Source organism: Aythya ferina, assembly GCF_964211825.1.
Source record: "Aythya ferina genome assembly, chromosome: 1".
NCBI lineage: Eukaryota > Metazoa > Chordata > Aves > Anseriformes > Anatidae > Aythya > Aythya ferina.
Window position 1 is genome coordinate 14,931,715 of NC_140296.1, and position 22,609 is coordinate 14,954,323.

Below are 22,609 nucleotides of genomic sequence, written 5' to 3' on the forward strand. Positions count from 1 at the left end.
TACTTTTGAGTAGTGTATGGACCTCGTCAGAACAAAGATCTCTTCCTTTCAGATCTGTGTAGTTTGACTTAACCGATGCTCTACTCTTTCCACAAAAAGAGAAATGAGAAATACTGGATACTTCTGGAGAATACGGTATTAGTTAGGGTTGTGATTTGACCAGTGGACAATAGCTTCAATTGTCAGTGAAAAATCAAGTCTTTAGCAAAGATTGTCAAGTATGCAACAATAGTAGTAAGAAAGTACCCCCTTTGTACAGACACTTGCTGGTTTTCTATTTTTATGAACCCCGTCTTCCTCAGTTTTTCTTCTAAAACTTCAGAAGTATCCTTTAACTGATTGCTGGCCAGGTGCAACGCCATGGTTTCCAAGCTGCTTGAAACTTTCCATGGATAAGGTCAGAGCAAATAATAGACAAATTCTTTAAGTATCAGAGTGAGATTATATTCCACACTGGTCTTCTAAACAGATGCTTAAGAACCTCCTGAACTTAGTCCCTTTTATTCCTTCAATTTTTGGAGTTACTGGATTTGACATTTTGAGGTATAGTGATGATGTGGCACTGAAGGATAAGGCTCATCTTTGTTCAAAATGCCTTACAGTGACACAAACACTAAATTCTAATTCAGGCCCACGCTTAGACACTGTAGGGTCAACACAAGGAATTTGCTCTGTACTCTTTGTGAGAACAGTCAAATGCAGACCTAAATTCATTTAAGTTTCCTGTCTTTAAGACTGCCATCTCTGTCACACACATCAGGGTTTGCTGGTTTGCTCTGAATGGCTGAGTGTCATAAAGAGAACATGTTTATATTCTCCCCAGGTCTGTTTTCATTCCTATCCGCTTTTGTAGACACTTACCTGTATTCTACTTATTTTGCTTTTGGCAATACTTGATTTATAAGAAATTGTCATCTTGTTGCTTGTATCTTTTTCAATAAAGCATGTTAAGAATGCTAAGGTCTTCAGGGCAAAAATAGAGAGTGGCACGAGACTGTAAGAGCTTTAACAGTCTCTGAACATGAAGGAAGAGGTATGGAAGCAAGTTTACAAAGGGATACAAGATTGTAATCTTAATAGATTTTTTTTTTTAATAAATAAATACATCATTCCTGTATTTCTGGACTGCCTTGAAGCCTTTGATACAGAGGCCCCATCAAAAAATTAATCTAGAAAGGTTATGAACTGGTACCAGAGTACAGGCTGAGGGAGTGCTACGTAGAAGAAAATGACATTTGGAAGGAAGTCAGAATGCTGAAGTCCTGAGATTTGGTCATATGGCCAAGCTTGAATCATTTTTTGTTACTTGGGAAGGGCAAAAGTAACATTCATGATCTCTGACCAAAGGTTCTGGCCCTGTTCTGCAGCTAGTGGATGATTTCACAAGATTGCATTAGTAAGTGTAGGAAGTTTTAACAGGGAATTACAAAAACATGATTTTTAAGAATTAAAAGTGAGCATTTAAGTAGTGTGAAAGAACTGTAATCGATGTCTGGTGATGGTATTAAACTACGACACTGTAAATGCAGTTCTGTGATGTGTCACCAGAGGGATACCTAATAAAAAGAACTATGAACGACATTGCTCAGGGACCAGTAATGTTAAAAAACAGTAAGACAAAGCAAACAAAATAACAACTATAGAGTCCTGTTGAGTGAATGGACAATAAACAGGTGAATCATCTTTACCAGATAAACTCTAGTTGAGGAATGGAAAGATGCCAACGACAGTGTAAGTACACCTAGAGAAGGGGAAAGCAGCATTTATGCTAAAAGGTTTGTTACATAAAATAAGTATGTGCAGATGGTAGACTTATGATGGAATTTAGATAAACTAATCACTGGGGAAGGGGAGAGACTTCCATAAAGAAATTGTGAAATGTATCTTATAATAGGGATTATGGCCCAGTTACCTGGGATGGTGCTAGACTTCTGTTATGTTTGCCTAAGAATTCCAGACTGCTGTACCAAATCCTTTGAAATACTCTTTCCTTGCAAAAATAAGAAGTGATAATGATCAATTAATGTAATCAAGGTTACTGGATGCTAAGTTACTATTTCAGTTATTACATACAGTTGACCCCTCTAGAGTATAGCTAAATTCAAATCCACTGCTTGTTCCACCCCTGTTGAACAACCTCTGGGACTGAGACCTAAGGAAATACTTGGTTGAGTTATGGAGTATTGAAAAAATGTCCTATTCATTCCCCTTCCAAGTCACATACATCATTTATTGTTGGAAAGCAAATGAAAAGTTATAGGTAAGACTTACCAATTGTACCTCACTTTGTCTAGTATCCAAATACCTGGAAGGAAGTGAAGTTTTATATTTGCACTGATGCCTCTGAAACTTTAAGCAAATAACTTTTGCTTTATTGTAGTAGTGAAGTTACAAAATGGACTACATGTGACTGGGCTGGACAAAAATGTCATGGTTCCAGTATTCTATCATTTAAAAGTCTATACAGTGAATATATCTTACTCAATTGTTATGACTGTGGAAATGCTACTAAGTTTTCTATAATTTTTTATAAAAATAAAATCCAACTGAGATTTATATAGTAACTTCAAAGATTTCACTTTATTTATTCATCTGTACAACAGGGGTGAGACAATCCCATTAATGGAGTTGAATTTAATTCTCTTAATTTCCACAAAGTAAAGAATGGCAGAGTGATAACAATTGTTTTCAAACTATTCAAGTTAAAAAAAAAAAAAAACAACACACACCCCAAACAAGGCAATTAATTAAAAAAGAAAATAATCACAGAAGTTACTTCAAGTCACTCCTCTGCTATATCACAATAAAAAAACAAAACAAAACAGCCATACAACCCCCGCTTCAAGTGTGGCTGGTACTATTCATAAACCATGGCTTGCTGGACTTGATTGTGTCTCAGACAAAAGCTTTAGTACTCCATATAATAAAAGAAAAGAAAATCCATCCACCCATTTTAGCATGGTTAGCAAGTGTAAGAATCAATGTTGTTTGGAAAAAAAAATAAAAAAATCAGTCTGTGCCAGAGCTGTAGTTCTACCTCCCCAGTGTTGTTGTAACCCTGACCACCAACAGCTCCCTTCACGACCTTCTTCAGGTATCACCACCTCCCTTCCGGGCACTGCACGATGGATGTGTGTGTTCCAGCAGTGACCAGGGCAGCAAAGGCCCACTGCACCAACCCTGATCTCCAGGAAGAGGTCTACAAATGGAGCCTGAACAGGACCCAACAATTTGTTGGTGCTGTAGAAGAGATGCAGAAGTGTTTCTTGATACTCATTCTACTTTTCCTTACACCAGTGTAAATCAGGAGCCCATCTACTGAAGGCAGCAGTTTTACCTCAGTGTAAATACAAAAGTAATATGGAAACAGCACCAGCTGTCTTGTGCGTGACTTCCAGCGTAACCTGGAACTTCATTCAGAGCCTTCTGGGAGATGTGCTGCTGCCTTCCATGCAGTTTTGACCAGGCAGCTGTACGTGGGTTCAGCAGTACCAAATTCAGCAAATAGTTCTAAAAATGCAGATTATATTCTTCTAAAATAATATCCTACAGATTTTCCATTTCTGTGTGATTTCCAATGCTTATCAAATGCTAAAACATTGTATGCAGCTCTCTTATAATAATAAAAAACCTACAAGTGAAGTGATTGCTACATTTAACTTAAAAAACAATCTTAGCAAGAATTTTTGTATTTAAGATGGGAACAATTCTGAGTTTATCTTCAGAACAACACTAGGACATGCTATAAAGAAGAAGCTATAGATTGCATAGTCTTTTTAAAAATTATTATTAATAATAAGGATCCATTCATAAAAAGGGGTTGTGAACAGGTATCCAGTCTGTCTGTTGTTCCTGCAGCTAGTTTCATTGTGTAGCCTGTTAAGTGAAGTCTCTACAGGTCACTGTAAGCTAACGACTGAAGTTTAAATTCTTATCGCTTTTTATACAACTAGCAAACCATGTCCCTTTACTATCCTAGTAAAAATTAACCAAATTGTTCAAAACCCCAATTTTCCAAATTAAAGTTCACATCAAACTTCAAAATAAATACAATTTAATGCAAAACACTAGGAAAAAATATTTTACTTGCCTATTCCTGATCTCAAGGGCAATCTGTCCTATTTAACCTACTATATCCATTATGGAACACAATGGATTTATTGGGCTATGTGAGAAATAGTTGAACTTAAAATGGCAATGATGTGATCTGCTGTGCTAGTAATTAGCCATTTCAGAGCCTTGTGTGTGTACCTGCAAACAACTCAATGTGTGTGTTTCTTTAAATTTGGTTACCAATACTGGAAAAAGAAAATACTTTCTCTAAAAAGTGCTGAGTTCCTCTTGTTGTTATCAAAACCAATGTAAGAAAATCAGGACACTTAGGGGATTCTCAACATTTTGCAGGATCAAACCCACAGTTTTAGAGATGGCAATCATGTTTATGAAATAAACTCTTTCCAGAAGTAAGTTAAGACAGGTGTGATAGGACGGGCTTCCATTACTGTCTTCCCTGAAGTCTCTTTAAATGATGGCATCATGTTCATCACTGTAATAGAAACACAATAATTAATGTTCTACAGTACAAGCATCAGTCAACGTAAGAAATGGCCAAACAGTTGCTGCTAAGAAGGATATTTTGTGAACAAAGGCCATCTTGCTGAGAAGGCCTAAGTACATGTTAGTCTGGAGTTACAGGCCTCTCTGAGCCAAGTCAGAAGATGAAAGAACTTAATTGTGTCAACACTCCTCAAGTCTTATTTACTTGAATGAAATATGGAAGTATTAATACTTCCAGATCAGTTGTTCACTGGGCATTTTTATCCTATCTGACCTGTAACCAGCCATAACAGCTAATCAAAAGCGGCTTACAAGGTCAGCTTTAAGTTCCTTTGTTTTAAAGATACTGTTCATCTGAATTCTACAATATCTATTCAAACACTACTGTGGGTAAACATGCACAGTGGGGACTTCTGCTGGGTGTTAATGGCAAATGAGGTAGTTCTGCAGCTCTACAGCAATTAATTTTTGTTAATCACTTGAAGCTGATAAGCCAATATGGTTCAATCAAAATTCATTATTCATTCATTGCAAAAGAAGTGAGATACAATGTGAAGTCTGTACAGAAATGTGTTTTGCTCTCAGAAGTGAATGCCGTACAGGAGAGGAAAGGAGTAGCTCAACAAGGACAAACCATGCCCAAGACAAGAACACCCCCAACCTCCTTTCACAAGTCAGCTTCCTGGATGAAACTAGTTGTTACACACTTAATTTAAACCACCTGGTAAAACACCTAGAGAAAATGTTTACAATTGTGGTTTTCCACTTGTAGGCTGTATGCTGTCAGGCAACTTCTACAGGATCTAAAAGTAAAGCAAGCTGGCTCTCAGCAGGTTTGTATCTGCTCTGTTAGACTTATGCTACACAGGGGAAGAGTCAGTGGACTGCAGCTTGCAGAAAGCTGAAAGCCACTGGTACACATGAAATGAACAAGCAACCTTAGGTAGGATCCAGCCCATACTTTTTGACATACACTTCTCTATCTGAGGCTCTTATCTGCCCTCATAGTGGATGAATACAAACATGTACAGGTAGGTTGACTCATCTAGCAGATGTTAAGTACCCACTTCAGGGTAATAGGAATGATTTGATAGATGCAGATGCTTATATTCTGTTAGAATGAATTCTATCTCATTCCACAGACTTGTGAAGCGTACTTAAAAGCACATTCAGCGCATAAAATTTTATCAACAGGTTTCTGGAGATCAGAACATGAGAACACAAAAATACAGGTTAGAAGTCAACCAGCTGTCCTGGCTATATTGTGAAATGAGGCAATGTATTCATATTCATGTATTGACAACAATCAAATATTGTGCTTTAAAAACAAGAATAATGGCACTATCGCAGTTGCACATTTTCTGTGATAAACAAGTTAATTGCTTCAACAGTGGTGGCTTAAGAAAGTGGAATATTAAATGTCTGGGGTGGTGGTGGGGTGGTGAAGGCAAATCATTTGAAAAAGTGTCAGGAAGAATCAGAAGTCCAGTAAATATAGCAAACATCTCAAAAATATCATTGTAAACAACACAGGGAGCAGAAGCATTTACAGTGCTAGCAAATCATTAGGATGAAAGTACGCATGCATTTCTTACATATATGCATACGTCCTTAAAAAAAAAAATATATATACATATATATATAAGATGACAAGGAAAAAACACACAGAAGAGTCATAAATTGAATAGAAACTCTGAAACTTACATTGTTCTGTACTGAATGCCTCTTCTGGAGTGGTATGTTTTGCACCCAATGTAGAGAATGATTAGGACACCAAGCGTCAGCACAATGCCACCTATAAAACTGCCCACGTCAAATCTGGATGTTTTTTTGTCTATGACAGTCTCAGATTTTGATGTGGCTGAAAGAAGAAAACAAAAGTCACTTTTTACAAACTTTGTTTCAAGGGACTCCTTTGTCTCCTGCATTCCCCAGATGACTGACATGTCATCTAAAGACCCAGTTGGACAAATTTAACATAGGCCAACTGGCAAGGTACCAGCCAAGCACACTGAAACCTAGAGCTAAGATTTTAAGTGCCAAATTCTAGTGACACAGAAGCAGCTGGTCCAACTGCTTCCTCTCTCTGAAAGACTGATTGCCACTTCTCTCCCAACTCTCTCTTCCACTGCTTTCTCCTCCTTCCATGCGTGCAGCTCCTGCCCTTCTTACACACCAGTTCTAGTGTTTTTCAGGCTCTGTAATTTAACTTGCTAAGTTTGTCCTGAAATTACCCAGCAGAAAAGGAAGTTGGTTTTAGTCAGAGGAACATACTGGGTCAGCCTACAGAGGGGCCAGCGAACACCAACTCATTCAGCATAGTTAACTGGTGGGAGTAAAATATTTTAGTGGTGATGAACGGATTGTTTTACCATGTCTCATGGGTACGCATCCTACATGAGCTTCCCTTGAAGATCAAATATTGACATACATATCATGACCTTCAATAAGCCCTGGTAGTTTCCATGTGAAAACTGATTTTATTTGCCACCAAAACACCCATTTTGTACCAGTTTGTATTCAGTAGAAGGAGCATTAAGTGGCTAACAAAGATATGCTGACAGCTCCACCTACCCAATAATGCTTCACTCATAAGGCAACAGTGAACTCTACAGGTACTGTTTTTGTATTCATGGGTACTGTCAAACTGAATTTTGCAATTTTCACATGAAGTGTGACTCATTCATAGTCATACCCTGTCCTCCATTAGGGATAAAATTCATTACATTACTACAAATGGGGCCAACAGAGCTCAGTCTCTCTACCAAGCCAGCAGGCATATTTTGAGCCACAGGTTGGCTGCGAGGGATGAAGTAGTAGAGATGAGTTCGTGTAAACTGTAGAAGAGAGAATACAAGAAATACAGAATTTGCACCCGGAAGCCTAGTGCAAAGCCTCATAAAAAACAGGCTTTCTCCTAACATCACTAGTCTCCTCACTGTGATGCTGGTTCAGACTAATTGCATTGCTTCTTCTTAAATACATCAGGTCACTCAGGGTAAGTTTTATTGAGTACATGGAGTGTTCAGAGGAACATTGCTGTGACCAGCTAAATAAAATGTCACTCTTGCTTTTCAGCATGCAAATATATTATTTCTTTGCGACACTACTGCAAAACTAACAGCTCCAGAATTGTGCAACATGTCAACACGTATACAAGCCTTCAAGAGCTTCTTGAGGTGTGAGCTCACCTGTTACAGAAGTGAGAGGAATCTTGGAAGTGGTCATTGTAATATTGAGATGTGAAGATGTGGCTGATGAAGTTGTAGTTGAAGTTGTTGTCTGGCTGGTACTGGTGGTCTGAGTAGTCACAGTGGTGGACATCGTGGTGTTGGTGGGCTGGCTGGCATTGGCAGGTGCACCTGGAAATTGTAATTTTTGATATCACTCAGAAAAATATATAAAAATAACTGTATACTCATTGAATTACACACCATTTGTCACACCCACATAAAATGACAGGGTAACAATGAAACAATCATTCCATATATATCCAGGCTTGCACACAGACCCTTCACTTATGCACTTCCTTTAGAAAGGCCTAACTCCCAGTTTGTAGGGCTCAAGGTCAGGAATGGTTTTAAGGAAAAGCTATAAATAAAACCTGGATAATATCCAATAACTTTTAAAAGCATCAAATCTTTTGGGTAAAGCTATTCAATTCCATAGAATCACTCCTAACTTAGAATATTTCAAAATGTCATAAAATTCTGAATCAAGAAATAATTTTCCAATTTTCCAGGTAACTAAGCTTTTCTGTAAGAGCAGATTTTGCATGGAAACACCAAATTTTATCAATTTATCAAATTTTATCTTTAATTTAGTTCTGATTAAAAGACTGACTTTACTAAGGCTGCCTGTATTTTAAACTTAGCAGAGAGAATTCTGTATGTATGTTAAAACTTAAGGCTCAAAATGTACGTAGGTTGAAATTTAAGGTTCAAAAGATTTTCCACAGATGGTAAAAGTTCAACTAAATTAACTCTGGTAGCTTGTATCACTTACTTAATAGCAGCCTATATTGCCATGGTTAAAACAGAGGACTGGAATGCTGTTTCACAAGTTTGGCTGACACTTAATGTCTTTAACTTTTATTCTGCTTTTACCTAATATTTCCCTTTCCCATTTCACTTAAAGCAGTAATGAACTGTTCAGAATAAAATTACCAGGAGGCAAAATGCAAGAGTAATAATAGAGGAGGTTGATATTTATAGCAAAATCATTAGAACCTTGATAGAAGGCAGAATAATCTTAAGAATAATTACTTACTTTTCTAAGAAGGAAGTAACAAGAAACATGAGCCTCTTCTGTAACTAAAATTTCTCTAAGCAGACAACATGAGGAAATAGCTTTTATGTATGAAGGAATTTTAAGGGGAAAAAATTCCATTTGCACTGTCTACTGCTGTATTATTTCTACAACCTCATACAATCTGGATTCATTTTCATTAGGGGAATTCAAATGGCCAATGACACCTGTGTATTCTTGAAATTGTCTAATAGTAGAACACTTGAATAAAGGTAGTTTCATCTCAAATCCACTGTAAACCTGATATTCAGTTTTACAGCATCTGAAATGTTTCTCAACAATGAAACACTGAGACAATGTAAGCATTCAGAAAGGAAAAGCATCATGTAGGCCTTTTCATTTAACGTTAAAACTACTGAAACAGCCCAACGTAGTCCCCACAGTAAATGTTATTTATTTTCTTGTCCTTTGATGTTATTATTTTATTTTGCCATGACCCTGGGAAACACTTTTGAAATAAATATTAATTGAGACAGAACATATGAAGTACCACACTTACGTGCTTACCTTGTTACAATTAGGAAATTCAGTTCCTCTATGAAGCATGTGTAAAATACATCAGATAAAATTCAGGGCACATTTTAATACTGGCAGGCAAGCTCCCCAAATGTACAATGATATATAAATATCAAATGGTTCCTCATTGTAAGAAATAAGTAAGATATGGACATCTATATGGAAACCATCTACAGTTGTAGGAGATGAAATCACACCTGGCCACTACATTCTTAATATAAAGAGACACCTACGGTGAAGAAAGACTAATCTGAATGCAAGTGTCAACCAATAACAATTTGGGTGTTTTGAGACACGATTTCTGAGTGTCAAATTGGCTTGTGTTTCTGAGTAACATAATGGCTCATATGGCTGGATGAGGCTCTGGGCAATCTGCTCCAGTGGGTGGCATCCCTGCCCATGACAGGGGGTTGGAACTGGGTGATTTTAAGGTCCATTCTACCACAAGCTATTCTATGATTCTGTGATAATGGTTCCAGGTATATCATTATTGAATGCTATTACACAAAGATGGTACTTACTCCATGGGCATTAAATTACCCTAAAGAAAACAAGAGGCAGTGCAAAAAACATCCAAACAGCTATCATGAGGAAGTTTAGCAAGTTTGCATATTACCTTCTCCCCCTCTTTCTTATTAATGATCCTTTTTCCTTACTTTATCAAGATTACAGCACTTGGTGATGTAACTTCTATATTAAAAGTAAAGCCTGGTTAATCTTCTACAGACTTATCTTTCACGATGTATTTAGTGCCAGTCACTTCAGAACATCAGTGGGAGGCCTTCAGAGGCACGTGGGGAATTTGGGAAGCTGATATGAATTGGACACCAATCTGTTCTTCTTTGTCTTTGAGAAATCTTAGCCATGCTATTTTACCAACAGAGGTAAGATGAAAGAACATTCGCTAGGAACATCTGTCCTTTTATCTTTTATTTTCCTAATTACTTTTCCCCCCAGAAGACCAGCTGGGCTTAATTGAACATGCTAAATAAACCCAGGCTGCATGAGTTAATTTTTATTATTTAAAAAGGATGCATGCCAGTAATATAGTTCAGGTTTACGAAGCTTTATTTTAAGAGACTGGTATTTTACTTTGTAAGCTACCTGTGTTTAAGGAAGTTATCTTATATGCATCCATCAAACTATCCGTACAGTGTGTAATTCTTAGCACCACGCAATACACCATGTGTATTCTAACTCAACAGGGAAGAGCACAACTAACTGCTCAAACTGCATAAGCATTGTGCTAACACACAGAATAATTATTACTGATCATCATAAAATAAATATTTCCTTCCACAGAAGATGTTTTTTCTGAAGAACGAGATTTTCACTGCTGCCATGGAAAAAAAAAAAACAAAAACAAACAAAACAAAACAAAAGAACAAAGCAAAGACTAAGCAAAAATTTCTGAAGTTTCTAACAAACAAACAAAAATACAAAAACATTGAAGGATGTCAATCGTAAACCAGGTGAAGCAAGACATGGCTGTCTGTTAGGTTGGTACTGTGCCTAATAGTGCAGGGCTCAGGACTCTTTGTACTATTATTATCTATACATAATAAACCTCAGACCTCTGCAAAAAGCCCACAGTCAGAGCTGGCGTGCAGGGTGGATTAAACACCTGTGTTTAACATTGGCTTTGCACATGGGGAAGGCCCTAAGGCAACAAAGGGATTACAAAAATCTCTCCTCTCCACTTTCCAAGCTAGGCATGCTTAAACTGGTACGTTGCAGGCAATGGAATGAGAAACTTCCTTGCTACACAAAGCTCTTTGCAAAGATTATTTTTTCCCTGATGAGTATTTTATTCTTAAATGAATTGCAAACAAATCATGGTAGCTCAGAGGTCATCTGGAGAGTGCGGATGCACAAAGTGAGAGCTGTACTGGAAATGCAGTGATTTAGCTGGGACCTTATGATCAGCATAAAACTCTACAAATACACAAGGTATTTTAGAGTAGGCACAACATTTCTGCCCTACTTTCACATGGCTGTTAGCACAAAGGGGACTTGATGTATGCACGAAACTAGCTTTTCTTTTCTTCTCTCAGATACAACCTTTTATCTGTGCATCACAGACTGAATGACTGCATAACATTAATTCTTGCCCAGTCTTTACCGATGTGGTGAAATATGCCTGCTCAAGCTCTTCCAGAAAAACATTTTCTTAATTTCCATTTTTAATAATCTCACATTAACATAGCCAAAGGTTGGAATACTGCAAATCCAAGTGGATGAACTGCTTGTGTCTCAGGTTAAACATCTGCTTTCAAACTCTAGTAATTGATCTAATAAAGTTTCTCATTTCTACAAATATGTGTTTTGTAAACACATTGTGTTGGAGCAACACTGTCTGCAACAGTGTTGAGAAATTATTTTTACCTACAGTTCTTTTGCCAAGGTGTGAAGGTAAGATGGTAGTGCTAGAACAGTACAAAAATACTGTGACAGACTGTCCCCGATCTGCTGCTCATGTCTAGCTTGAACTCCAGTGTTTCGTGCTATGAGCTCTACAAAGACTAGTTTCTATTGTATCAGGTGCCTTGAGTCTTAACTAAAAGGAAATGGAGTCTTGAAACTCAAGTCCCAGTGCCTTCATTATGCCCTAACTCTATTTACTGTGAAATATCATAAGCAGATATGTGCTGTTTACATAACAACACATTCAGTTTTACTACATGAAAATGGAGGAAGTTTGCTTGGTGACAAAGAATAAGCATTAAAAAAGAGCATTCCTTTCAACTCTTCCCTGAAACTTTATTTTTTGATTCCTGTTATTCTGTGGCACTGCAACTGTCATTGCTTCTACCCACGAAACATGCAATCTAAACTTTAAAAATAGTATAGTTTCATCTTAGACTTATTTTACATGCTGGCTCCCAGTCTTCTAAAATTATAATGCCTCTCTCAAATACCCACTTTTGATGGATATTCCTTTGAAATTTGGTATGGTTTGGGGGTAGTTTTGGAGCTATCTTCTAGATGCATGGGAAAGGCCAGATGAACAAACACATACCTGTTGTATTTGATGTAGAAGTAGGTTGTGTGGATGGTGTAGGAGAGAGCATGGATGAACTGCCGTTATTCTCTTCAAGGACAAAAGAAAACAAGAAAAGAAATATCATTCATTTTCATTTTTAACTTACTGTAATTAGAGTAGTCACACCACAATGCTCTCCTTTACATTTGCAGGCTCTGAGTGGGAACAGAGCACAGTGCATTCCACCTCAAACAAGATTGTTTTTTTCCCTCTAAAGAATGCTTACAGACTTCAGTGCAGCAAGAACATATTTACATTGTATGTACAGCAGTTCTCAAATACTCTGCGATCTGAATTCTTTGCATCTCATTCTCTTTGCTCTCTTCCATTTTCACATTATGGTCTAATCCAGCTTTTGTATCTGCCATGTTGTCACTGACTCTCTTGACCTACTCAGGTGTTGTGTCTTCTCTAGCTTTTATTAATCTGTTTCAGTTCCTTTTCCTGTCCTCCAATCTTTTATTTCATTTTGTTTAATCTCTATTACAAACTGGGCTCATATTGGAACATACTGTAGTTGTGTTACACAGGGATGGACTGACACTCAGTGAAGCAGCCTTCTGTGAGCTTATGCGGTCTCTGCACAAAAAGGCTCCTGTGAATGCATCTATTTCAACAGACTTTTAAAACATAAACTGCTTCAGTTTTAAGGTTTTTCTCCTTCCCTCCTTTTTTTCACTTCTGCTTTTCCAGTTCTCTTTTTTCTCCTTCCCACTCACACTACTTCAGTTTCTCAGGCACCCTAACACTCTCTCTTCAGTCCTCATTCCTGCGTCCCTCTTCAAAATTAGTCAAAGGTTAATGGTCTCTCCCACCTAGCAATGATTTTCTGGGCTGTTCTTGAACTCCCATTCCTGAGAGAGTCACTGCTCATACATCCCTCCCTCCGGTTCTGCACTGTTGCCTATGTCTGTTCCATGATTACTGTTTTCTCTGAAGTAACTGGTTTCTTACAGCACCCCCCACATTGCAAGTGTTAGGTAACTAGCAGCAGCTCTGCGGCTTTTCATCATGGCTGGAAAATACAGAAAATAATAGAAACAAGAGCAACTGCCATCAGAATCAAGCAGCAGGCATAACTCTTTTGAAAGGATCTCCTGTTCTTAACAGCAAAGAAGTCTGCTTTAGAACAGTTTTGTCAACCCTCTTTGCAATTGCACACATTATGAGTGTGTTCAGGTTTATGAGCACCAATTTATACCTTTGTATCATCTACCAAAATGGAGGAGGAAAAAAAAAAAGAAAAGAAAAAAGTAGAGAATGATTTCATTGCTTTTTCCTTGGTATAATCATAGCCAACTAGCCCCAATGTTCCCAATGTTAAGTACTAAACCCACAACTTGTATACTGAGGTATCTGGGATTCTAGGTTGCAGATTTAATTGCCTTTGAGAACCAGTCTATGATTGTACAATTATGAACACATTCTTTCTTGTATATGTTGATTTTTCTATCAGTATAAGCCATGGATATGCCTGGGGCTAAACCTTTCCCACACTGGCCCAACACTGAAGCCAGAACACAGCTTTGGGTTTTCCCCAGGTTTTGAGTGCTTGCTTCTGCAACCTTGGGAACACATCTGGATGTGGACTGCATGCTCATACAGGTGAAAAGAAGCCGTGTAGATTACCTAGAATTTGGGCGTGAGTCAGTGATGCAATTAATACAATGACAAACTGAGTCAACGAGCAGAGTATTGGCTATTCATCTCACTTGTTAGCCAACAGCCAATGAGACAAGCAAAGGTATACAGAGTAAAAATGACCCAAGGAAAAATCCCTTTTGCATGGGTGGCTTAAACATCATACATTGCTTAAAGCCATGCACCTTAATGCAGAAAAATGAGATCACGCGATGAAATAAACACATGCTTTAGCAACAAGCTCAAGCACAGTGGACCCAGAATCCGCTTTGATGTTAAAAAAAATTAAATGAGCAAATGCCTTGCCTTTTTCTCAGCAGAATTGATGTCAACAGCCTAGAAGAATTCTTGACCTGGTTCTCCTCTTTTTAACTGTAAATTGATGTTGGCAGATATTTCTAGTTCTGCGCATACAATTTTCCCACTTAATTTCAACTCTCTCTGGTAAGGAGTAACATCCTGTTGCTCTGGGGTACCTAAGACCATGAGAACTGACTTTTAGTTGTACTGGAATGGATGCGACTATCAGACTACCTCCCTCCTGCCCTACAGCCGTTCATGAATCAATAAAGGGTCAACTATTAAAAGGCAGTTTCAGACATACAGTGATGCACATTTTTTCAATGCTACTGAAAAGTAGAAACAGAAGTGCCAGGAGTATTACCTTGCTCCGTAGGGTGTGAAGTTTCATTAAGGGTTGTATTACTGATGGTTGTGTTTGTCCTTCCATTGTTATCTTCAACTTAAAAACAAACAAACAAACAAAAAAAGGTGGTTTAGTTTAAGTGTTTTATTACCATGAAAAGAAAAAAAAATAAATTAGTATGTAGTATAGCAACTGTTGTTTGCTTTGGGCATCTACACGACTAAACTACTGTGGACAGGAGTTAGGTAATGACGATATAAACGAACAGTACCACAACAGCCTGCTCTTAGCACATTAAAAATGACAGCCGCACTACCCAACCATCAAATCAGCTGGAACTCCTTCCCATCCTCAGTTTTATCTTCCCCATCATCATCATCCCAAGTTCTCTTCTTCCTTGAGATGCAAGGAGACCGAAAGAAGCAAGAGGTAGAAAGTCAGGCACCTTCCTTCAGTAACAACACATGATCTGCATCACCTACAGCAGAAGGAAGAGAACTTCTCAGGTAAACCTTTTCCTCTAAAGCCTGTAAGGCTTTTGCCAGCAGACAAGTGCTTGCTCTGCCCCTGCGTGGACAGCATGGTGAGATAACTCCACTACGAAGCTGCGTTGCTGAGTTTGGTACTAACAGCATGTTAATGAGTGTTTGTAAGGTTAGGAGTGGGATAGAGACAGATCACATTTGCCAGTGAAATATCATCATACCCTTAAGACTGAGGCCTGTTTAGTCTGTCCTCAGGCCTGGTCCTACACACAAGTGGCAAGATTAAAACATAAACCACGCAGAAGGCAGTGCCTGGCATTCCCACACTCTCAAGAGGACCAGCTGTGGATCCTGCCTTTGCACAGGGGTGTCTAGTTTTGATCACTTCAGACAATCTCACCTTACAAGCAAGCAAATAACTGGAACTAAATATCCCAGAAATAGGGCATTTCGTAGTAGTTACAAAACCTTAGTCAAGAAAGAACTCGGAATGGTGAAGTTGGTGAGTACGAGTAATAAGCCACTCATTATATCTTATCATTGTGGCAGCAAGACTGAGGGCAGCAATGAATATTAGAATATTTAATTACAAAGCTTAGGGAAAAACACCACACAGACCCCTGGTTTTATGGAAGACAGCTAAGCTAAACTTTGCCAGGAAGGTCCCAGTCCTGCAGAACGTGACCCCCACCAGAGCCAGGGCCCTCACATACCATGACATCTTCATATGGGGTACTGCAGAAGCACAGACCACACTGGAACACGTGGCAGTGAATGGGACAGGTGAGAAAAAGCTGAAAACCCCACCACGTCTGAACTGTTCTGTATCCCCAAACCATGGTTTTGGGATCAGAGCTGTGTGTATCACCCTGGGGAGGGCAGGAGACTTCACCCAGGGGGACTGGAAGGACATCCAGTGTTACAGCCAAGGGAAAAGCAGCACGCCCTTCTGCACAGCGATGGCTCCAATGACAGCAGCTCTCATTCATGACAACGGACTGCACTGTGCAACTGGTCCAAAGCAGAGCGACAAGGGTTTCTGGGGTCACCAGGAGCAGAACTGCAAGGGTTAGATGGCTTGAGAGACTCACATGTACATGCATGTGCTTGAGGACAGGAAGGAAGGGGGAAGAGAGCTGGCAGACAGCTGCAGTGTGGAAGACTACACACACGCAGAGATAAAGCTCACTGGGTCACAGGATTAGCTGCAATGTTGGTGCTAGAAATCTTGGGTACAGAAAATCTGCTGATACTTGCTTCTACCACGATCCAGAGGAGAAAAAAGAGAAGTTCCTCACTTTTCATGACGTAACATAACTGAATCAAGGAAATAACCAATTTAAACAATGCACCAAATGCTCCAAATACCAGAGAAGGTCATGGAAAGGGGATCGGCAGCATTTTTGTCAGACAGCTCTGTGCTTTCCTCTCTTCAAGGTTGGGCACAGATGGAGCTACAAACATAACTGCTTGTGGCTGGCTGGGGCACAGCTGAAAGCGAGCGTGCTTCCTGTGAAACACACGGCACAGTTAGCTACAACAAGCACTTTCAGGGCCTCTCTGTGGTTTTGTTGGTATAATGCATAAGATGTCACGAGCTTGAGACAATTTGGATAAACAAACTTCCAAAAGGGCAAAATCACTCGAGTTCCTCTGGCTTTACGGCACGAACATAGCTTCCAGGAGTGGCGCTCAGACACGAGAACTGAACACAGCAGCAGATACAAGGTAAATGTGAAAATACACAAGAAAAAAATTTAAGTTGACTTTATTTTACCATATCCTGAAAAAAAAAAATCAGCACAGTGGGTAACTCCCATTAACCCTTAATGTTAGAAATCTGCAGTCTCCAGCTGAGGCATGCACCAAATCACTGTTCTCTGTAGACAAAACCTGGTAGAAGACACACACACAAATGGGCGGCATTGCTCATTCCATTCCCAGTACAGACAAAGGACAATCTGCCCACTCTGACACTCACAGCTAAGATAAACACATTTCTAAGGATTCTCAGGCTTTCCATCCAGTCTAACCAAACCTAGTGCTGCAGAAAGATGTCGGAATACGATTCACGTTTTTTATAAGCACAACTTCACTTTCATTTTGAGGACATTTCAAGAGTCATCTACTAAATTGTGCCTGAGAACCTTGTCTTTTCACATCGGACACCAAGCAGGTAAGTAGGTGAGTTTTATGTCTAAACAGTTCCGCTTTTGTTAGTTTAAAAACGACAACAAAGTACAGAGGCACTGACAGAGCACGGTCTATCAGAAAAATCCCTGGCTTGCACAGTAGCCTCTAAGCAATCCAAATGGGTAAAAGTCAAGGTCCTCGACTGGTTAAAGCAGAAACATGAATGCAGCCAGCCCCCTGACATTCCCTACCATTAGGATTCTCCTTCTTCCCGGTGGGAACAGATCAAACTCAAATTCTGGAGAGCAAAACAAGGACAACCCCCAGTCTCAAATCTATTGCAACATCAGCTAGGCACTTTTGACAAACTATAAATCCAAAACCCTGCTGATATCCAGAAACTCCATATTTCTTTTCCCTTTAGCTCAACAAGGTCTTTTTCTGTCTAAGTGGTCTTGACCTAGCAAGGTTATTGCTTCAGCCTGTGACAACGATCAGGCAGGATTATCTCTGCAACTCTTTGGACATGTTCTCATGTCTAACATTGTGAAGTTATCTCACAGTCTTGCAAAGGAAAGCATGTATACCGTTACACAGATGCTTAAAGAAACAGCAGGGACGAAAGTAACTGAATCTCAACCTCAGTCCATTTGAGACTGAAAAACACTTAAACCTATTGCTGCCACCCAAGGATCTAAGAGAAGAATGGAGATGCACTGAAATAAAAACGCCATGCCCATTTTCAGGTCTGGAGACTACTGCTGCCACTCTTTTCTGGTGTCATGAGCAGTTTTGTTCACAAGTAAGCTCAGAGAAGATGCTGAAGATCTTTTCTGAATGAGTAGGAGGGGGGTGGGCTCCCTGCACAGGAGCATCAGTTCTCCGTACTCTGTAAGATGTCATGAAACCAACTGGATTTTTTATAATAATGGGGAGGAATTTTCTAGACCATACTATTTTGGTAAATGTTTCTTCCACTGACGTGACACACAGAAATAAACTTTCTAGCAGAGTAAAAGAACAGCATTATATTGAAATAACCAGTTTGCCCAACAGTCTTGACTGGAATGAGGACAAATCTGCTGCCACCTTCTCATATCACACCAACCCTTGCTGAAACCAACACAGACCTCAGCAGGAGTTTCTGGAAGTTGCTGAATATGTGGGCAGAATAAAAAGATCCAGAAACAATTACAAAAAATACTGAACAACATAACAAAGTATACCGTGTAAGTGCTGTTCTGTGACTAACTGAAAACGCAAGCTTAGGTGAATGATGCATTTTTCACTTTTGTCTGAACATGAAATCTGTACTTCCACGTGTTATATTAAGGAACCAGACCTAGACTACAGGCATCAGAGCCTGACCCAAACGTAGCTGTTATTTAATCAAGTGTATCCATTCATACTGATAAATAATAACTTCTCAGGGGCTCCCTGGCTCACCCTACAGCAGTCATCTCAATAGATACATTGAGCTGAACCTAGAAGGGCACAGTTTCTCTCACCAGGTCGTTAGTGGAACCTACGCAACAAACTCAAGTATAAAAGGACTAAAGCTAGCCTGCCTAAAGTTAGATGAGACCAACCCTGCCCCAGCAGACAGCACTGACTGTATGCCGGGCTAAACCAGCATACAGAACCAGGAAGCAGCACGATAAAGGACAGATCAGGCCAATCTCCTATCTAATGAAATGGCAGTCTATCTTTGTGAAATGGAGGCCATAATCTCAGCAAAGCCGTAAACAGATTACAAGTAAGTTTCTGTTAAAAAAAAAGTGTAAAAAAGAAATTTTATTTATTTATTTATTTATTTAGGGCAAGAACGTTATTTTGTTCAAGTTAATTTTGGTACCCATCTGTTGGCTTACGTACTTCTGAAAACTGTGAAGCACTGCACGAGGCGTTTCAGTTTTTGGAAAAGGCGATGCTGGCAGCTCGGACTGCTGTCTCTCTCTTTTTATTCGAGTGCCTTCTGACAATTGCCGCCTGAATGCCGCCTTTCATCACCACAAAACAAGAAGCTGCGCGTTTAGGAGCGCCAGCCACCGAGCAGGGACGCACTGCTGCAGCGCGGGACAGAAACACACCGAAACCCACCACCTGTCCCAAAAGCAAAGCCCAAACTCCCCCGAAGCCACCCAAAACCGCTCGCCACGATGTCACCGTGCCTCAGAGAGGGGCAGGACAGGGGGACACCCTTTCAGCGCGGCGCAACACACCCGTGGCACCGCGACCCCCCCGGGCCGCCCTGAGACAGAGCGGGGCGCGGTGCTCCCCGGCTTTCCCCAACCCATCCCCGCAGCCTCCAGCTCCCTGCTCCTGTCCTCCCGTGGGTGCTACTCACGGGAACCGGGGGCGACGAGCAGCAGCAGCACGCAGGCAGCACAGCCCCAGAGCCGCATGGCCGCGGAGAGAGCCGGGGGGCGGCAGCGGGCTCAGCACGCCAGGCGCTGCCGGGGCCGGGCCGGGGCGGGGCGGGGCGAGGGGCGGCGGCCATTACAGGGCGCCCCGCCCGGCCCTGCCTCAGCGCTGGGCATGGGAGCGGGTTGGGGGCTGCGGTGGTGTAGGGGTGGTGTGGGGGGTGCTGAGAGAGGAGAGGAAAGAGGGGAGTGGCCTTTCACGGTGCTAGAATAATAGTGCTGTGAGTCTGTGAGTGGTAGGGGAAGTAGGAGCTGAGTGCTAGGAGTGCTACATGCGTGTCTTTCAGTTATTGATATAAATAAATGCTTTTTCTGTGTGTTGTTTTAATAACTCTCAAGTCTCAGTGGTGAACTTGGGTCTTCCTCTGCTGTTGGTAATGCCTGTCTCAATAATATCTACTTAGTCTTCTCCGCAGCTTACTGTGCTTCTTTCTAATGTGACTGCCTGGCTGCTCACAGTGGGTAACGGTGCAGGTCACCCATCATACAGACTGATTGTGTTTAATGCAGTTCTGTAACCTGAGTGGAGGCCACAGAGCTATTCTAAAATTTCCCTACATACCTGGAAAAGTTTTACACATCGTTAACAACAAAGCTACAAAATTGACTGCAAGGGCCATAAAGTAAAAGAACTGTTCACGTCTGCTACCATGTATGTTTTCTTGCATGCTACTAACATAAAGTTGGTGTCAGGCACCATAAAGGAAATTTATGAACGTGTTCTTAGGTATCAAAACAGCTAGAAAAGTCTTCATTAAAGGAAAAACAACTGTGTGCTGCTACAAATTGCATTCTAATAAGCTGGAGAAAAATACTTTCAATGTGGGTGGTTGTAGCATCTTCATCAAGGTCACAGGAGGATGTTTAGCATGCATCACTACGTTTATGTTCCCTGTGGCACAAAGATATTTGCATGCCAAGCCAAAGAGAGAAAGGGACTGGCCTGAGAGCAGAAAGGCAGGTGGTGACATTGTACCGAGGCATAGACCCGGGTCACTTCCTTATGACAGAGTTACCCTTTCACAACCATTTTCTCTGTAAGTCTCAGCAAGAGAGTGGTAAACTAAAATGTTGAATAAAGGCCTTGCATTTGGTGAAAGTAGATGATATGTGTTACACTTTGGGCATTTTCTTATGCCTTTGTTTTGCGTTGCTTCCCATGTAGTTCTCCTAAATGAGGCAACTGAAGAGCAACGTGAACCTTTTTCCTGTGAATTTTCTGAAATGATTCTCCAAAGCTTTTCTTTATCTTGGCGGTAGGAATAACAACTGCTGCTAGCCTAACTCCAGTAAAGCTAATAATACGTATGTTATTAAGTATAAGGGCTTGTGGTTATAGAAGCAAAGCTTGTAATAAGAGTTTTTTATTAATCTAACATGTATTTAGAGGATAAAGGTATTAATTATGTAAGTTCTCCTTCAGCTCTTGCACAACTCTGGCAAACATCAGGCTTAGAAGAGACTGGAAACAACTTATTTTGGGACCAGCCTAATTAACATTGCTCAACTTGTGTATCTGCAGGAGAAGAGTAGTCAAAATACACAGAACAAAAAGAAGTCATAGACTTGTGGAAGACAGAAACATAACTCTGGTAGAAGCGATGAGTTAGCAGGAACTGAGATGTGCTGAAAAGTAGCATGAGCTCTGCTGTGTAAAGACAGAGGAGGTGGAAAACTTGGTGTTTGTCATTTTGGCTTGATCCAGTTCCATGTGATGTTCATAGTCCTGTGGGAAGTGATTTTCTGACAATATATCTGGGGGTAGCTGAGAGCTGTTCATGTGCTGAGAAGAAAGAAAAGTTCCGGGAAAATCCAGTGAAAGTTACCATCTTCTTTTGGTACATGGTGTAATAAATGATTTCTCATCTAGATTCCCAAGTAAAAATAGGTGATTTTTTTTTTTTTTTCTCTTCCTACATTTGTATGTGGTATTCCATGTCAGGGAGCAGCAAGAACAGGACTAGCCCTAGTGTAGGTGACGGGTGCCATGGGTGACCGCAGCACAGGCAGGACCTGAGCAGGGTGGTTCCAGGTGGTCAGCCCTGGTCTCAGATGAGCCAAGGTGATGATCCTGATCCAGGGAGCCCAGCTGGGAATGGCAGGAGATGGCTCAAAAACAAGGCTATGACATAGGTCTAAGGTCAGAGCAGGGGACAGGGCAGAACATAATGCTGTCCCCCTTGTCAGTCACTAAGGGTGGCTGGGGAAAGGCACAGCTATCAGGTTTGTCTAGCAAGGACTGATGGCCCAGGTCTGAGTTAAAAGGTGATGCTCATGGGTGACTGAGCAGAGGACATGTGGATGGAATTTCCAGGCAAGGCTGGTCAGGGTTTGTTGGTATCAGTTAAGGATCAGTAGTGCACTCATGGCCCTGATGTTCAGGCAGGTGTGGAACAACATTCCATAGGCTGTCATCTCTCCTTGTCACAGCTGTGTTCCTCTCAAGATCTTTGAGTAATATCAATAGTGCACTTTCCTCTTACGTAGAAGTTTTTCCATGCAGATCAGAACACTTTATGAAAATCAAGTGTGGTAGACTTCTTAATTTGACTATTTGTTTTACAGTGAAAGCTCACAGATGCTTTGGTGGTGAGTGGGAGTTTAAGATAGGTAACTTCTCGCTGCTGTGTTGCGACAGAAACATGGGCTTGTTGGCTAAGCACAATGCAGCCACCTCACGGAGGTGATGCCACAACTGATTGTAAGGATGTAAAACAGCAAACTATGTTCAAAACCTTGGACTCAGTATTTATTCGATGAAAGCTTTATGACCACTGTAGTTTTCCTACATCTCATAGAGTGTCATCTCTCCTGGTTAACATACTTAATCAGCTGTCTTCCTCTCTCACAATGCTTG

General features: G+C 40.4%; 1 protein-coding gene across 2 annotated transcripts; it reads right to left on the reverse strand.

The window, feature by feature from the left end:
• Positions 1–2,552: 2,552 nt before the first annotated feature.
• Positions 2,553–19,815, reverse strand: TMEM123 (transmembrane protein 123). Of its 2 annotated transcripts, XM_084529353.1 has the most exons (6): positions 19,677–19,814; positions 14,730–14,807; positions 12,401–12,472; positions 7,749–7,919; positions 6,262–6,418; positions 2,553–4,546 (listed from the first exon to the last, which is right to left on the reverse strand). In XM_084529353.1, exons 1-6 carry the CDS (start codon positions 19,732–19,734, stop codon positions 4,522–4,524), a joined length of 561 nt encoding a protein of 186 aa, XP_084385479.1. In that variant the 5' UTR covers positions 19,735–19,814; the 3' UTR covers positions 2,553–4,521. The 2 variants fall into 2 exon arrangements, with proteins under 2 accessions (XP_084385479.1, XP_084385480.1); XM_084529354.1 differs by lacking the exon at positions 12,401–12,472 and having other exon boundaries at positions 19,677–19,815.
• Positions 19,816–22,609: the final 2,794 nt, after the last annotated feature.

Bases quoted from the DNA above. Each gene is read 5' to 3' on its own strand.
- TMEM123 (XM_084529353.1), bottom strand. From the start codon at position 19,734: ATGCGGCTCTGGGGCTGTGCTGCCTGCGTGCTGCTGCTGCTCGTCGCC. The intron at 14,808-19,676 runs GTGAGTAGCACC...TTTGTTTTTAAG, and splicing joins GCTCGTCGCCCCCGGTTCCC to TTGAAGATAACAATGGAAGG. The intron at 7,920-12,400 runs GTATGTGTTTGT...TACAATTTCCAG, and splicing joins TTCTACATCAAATACAACAG to GTGCACCTGCCAATGCCAGC.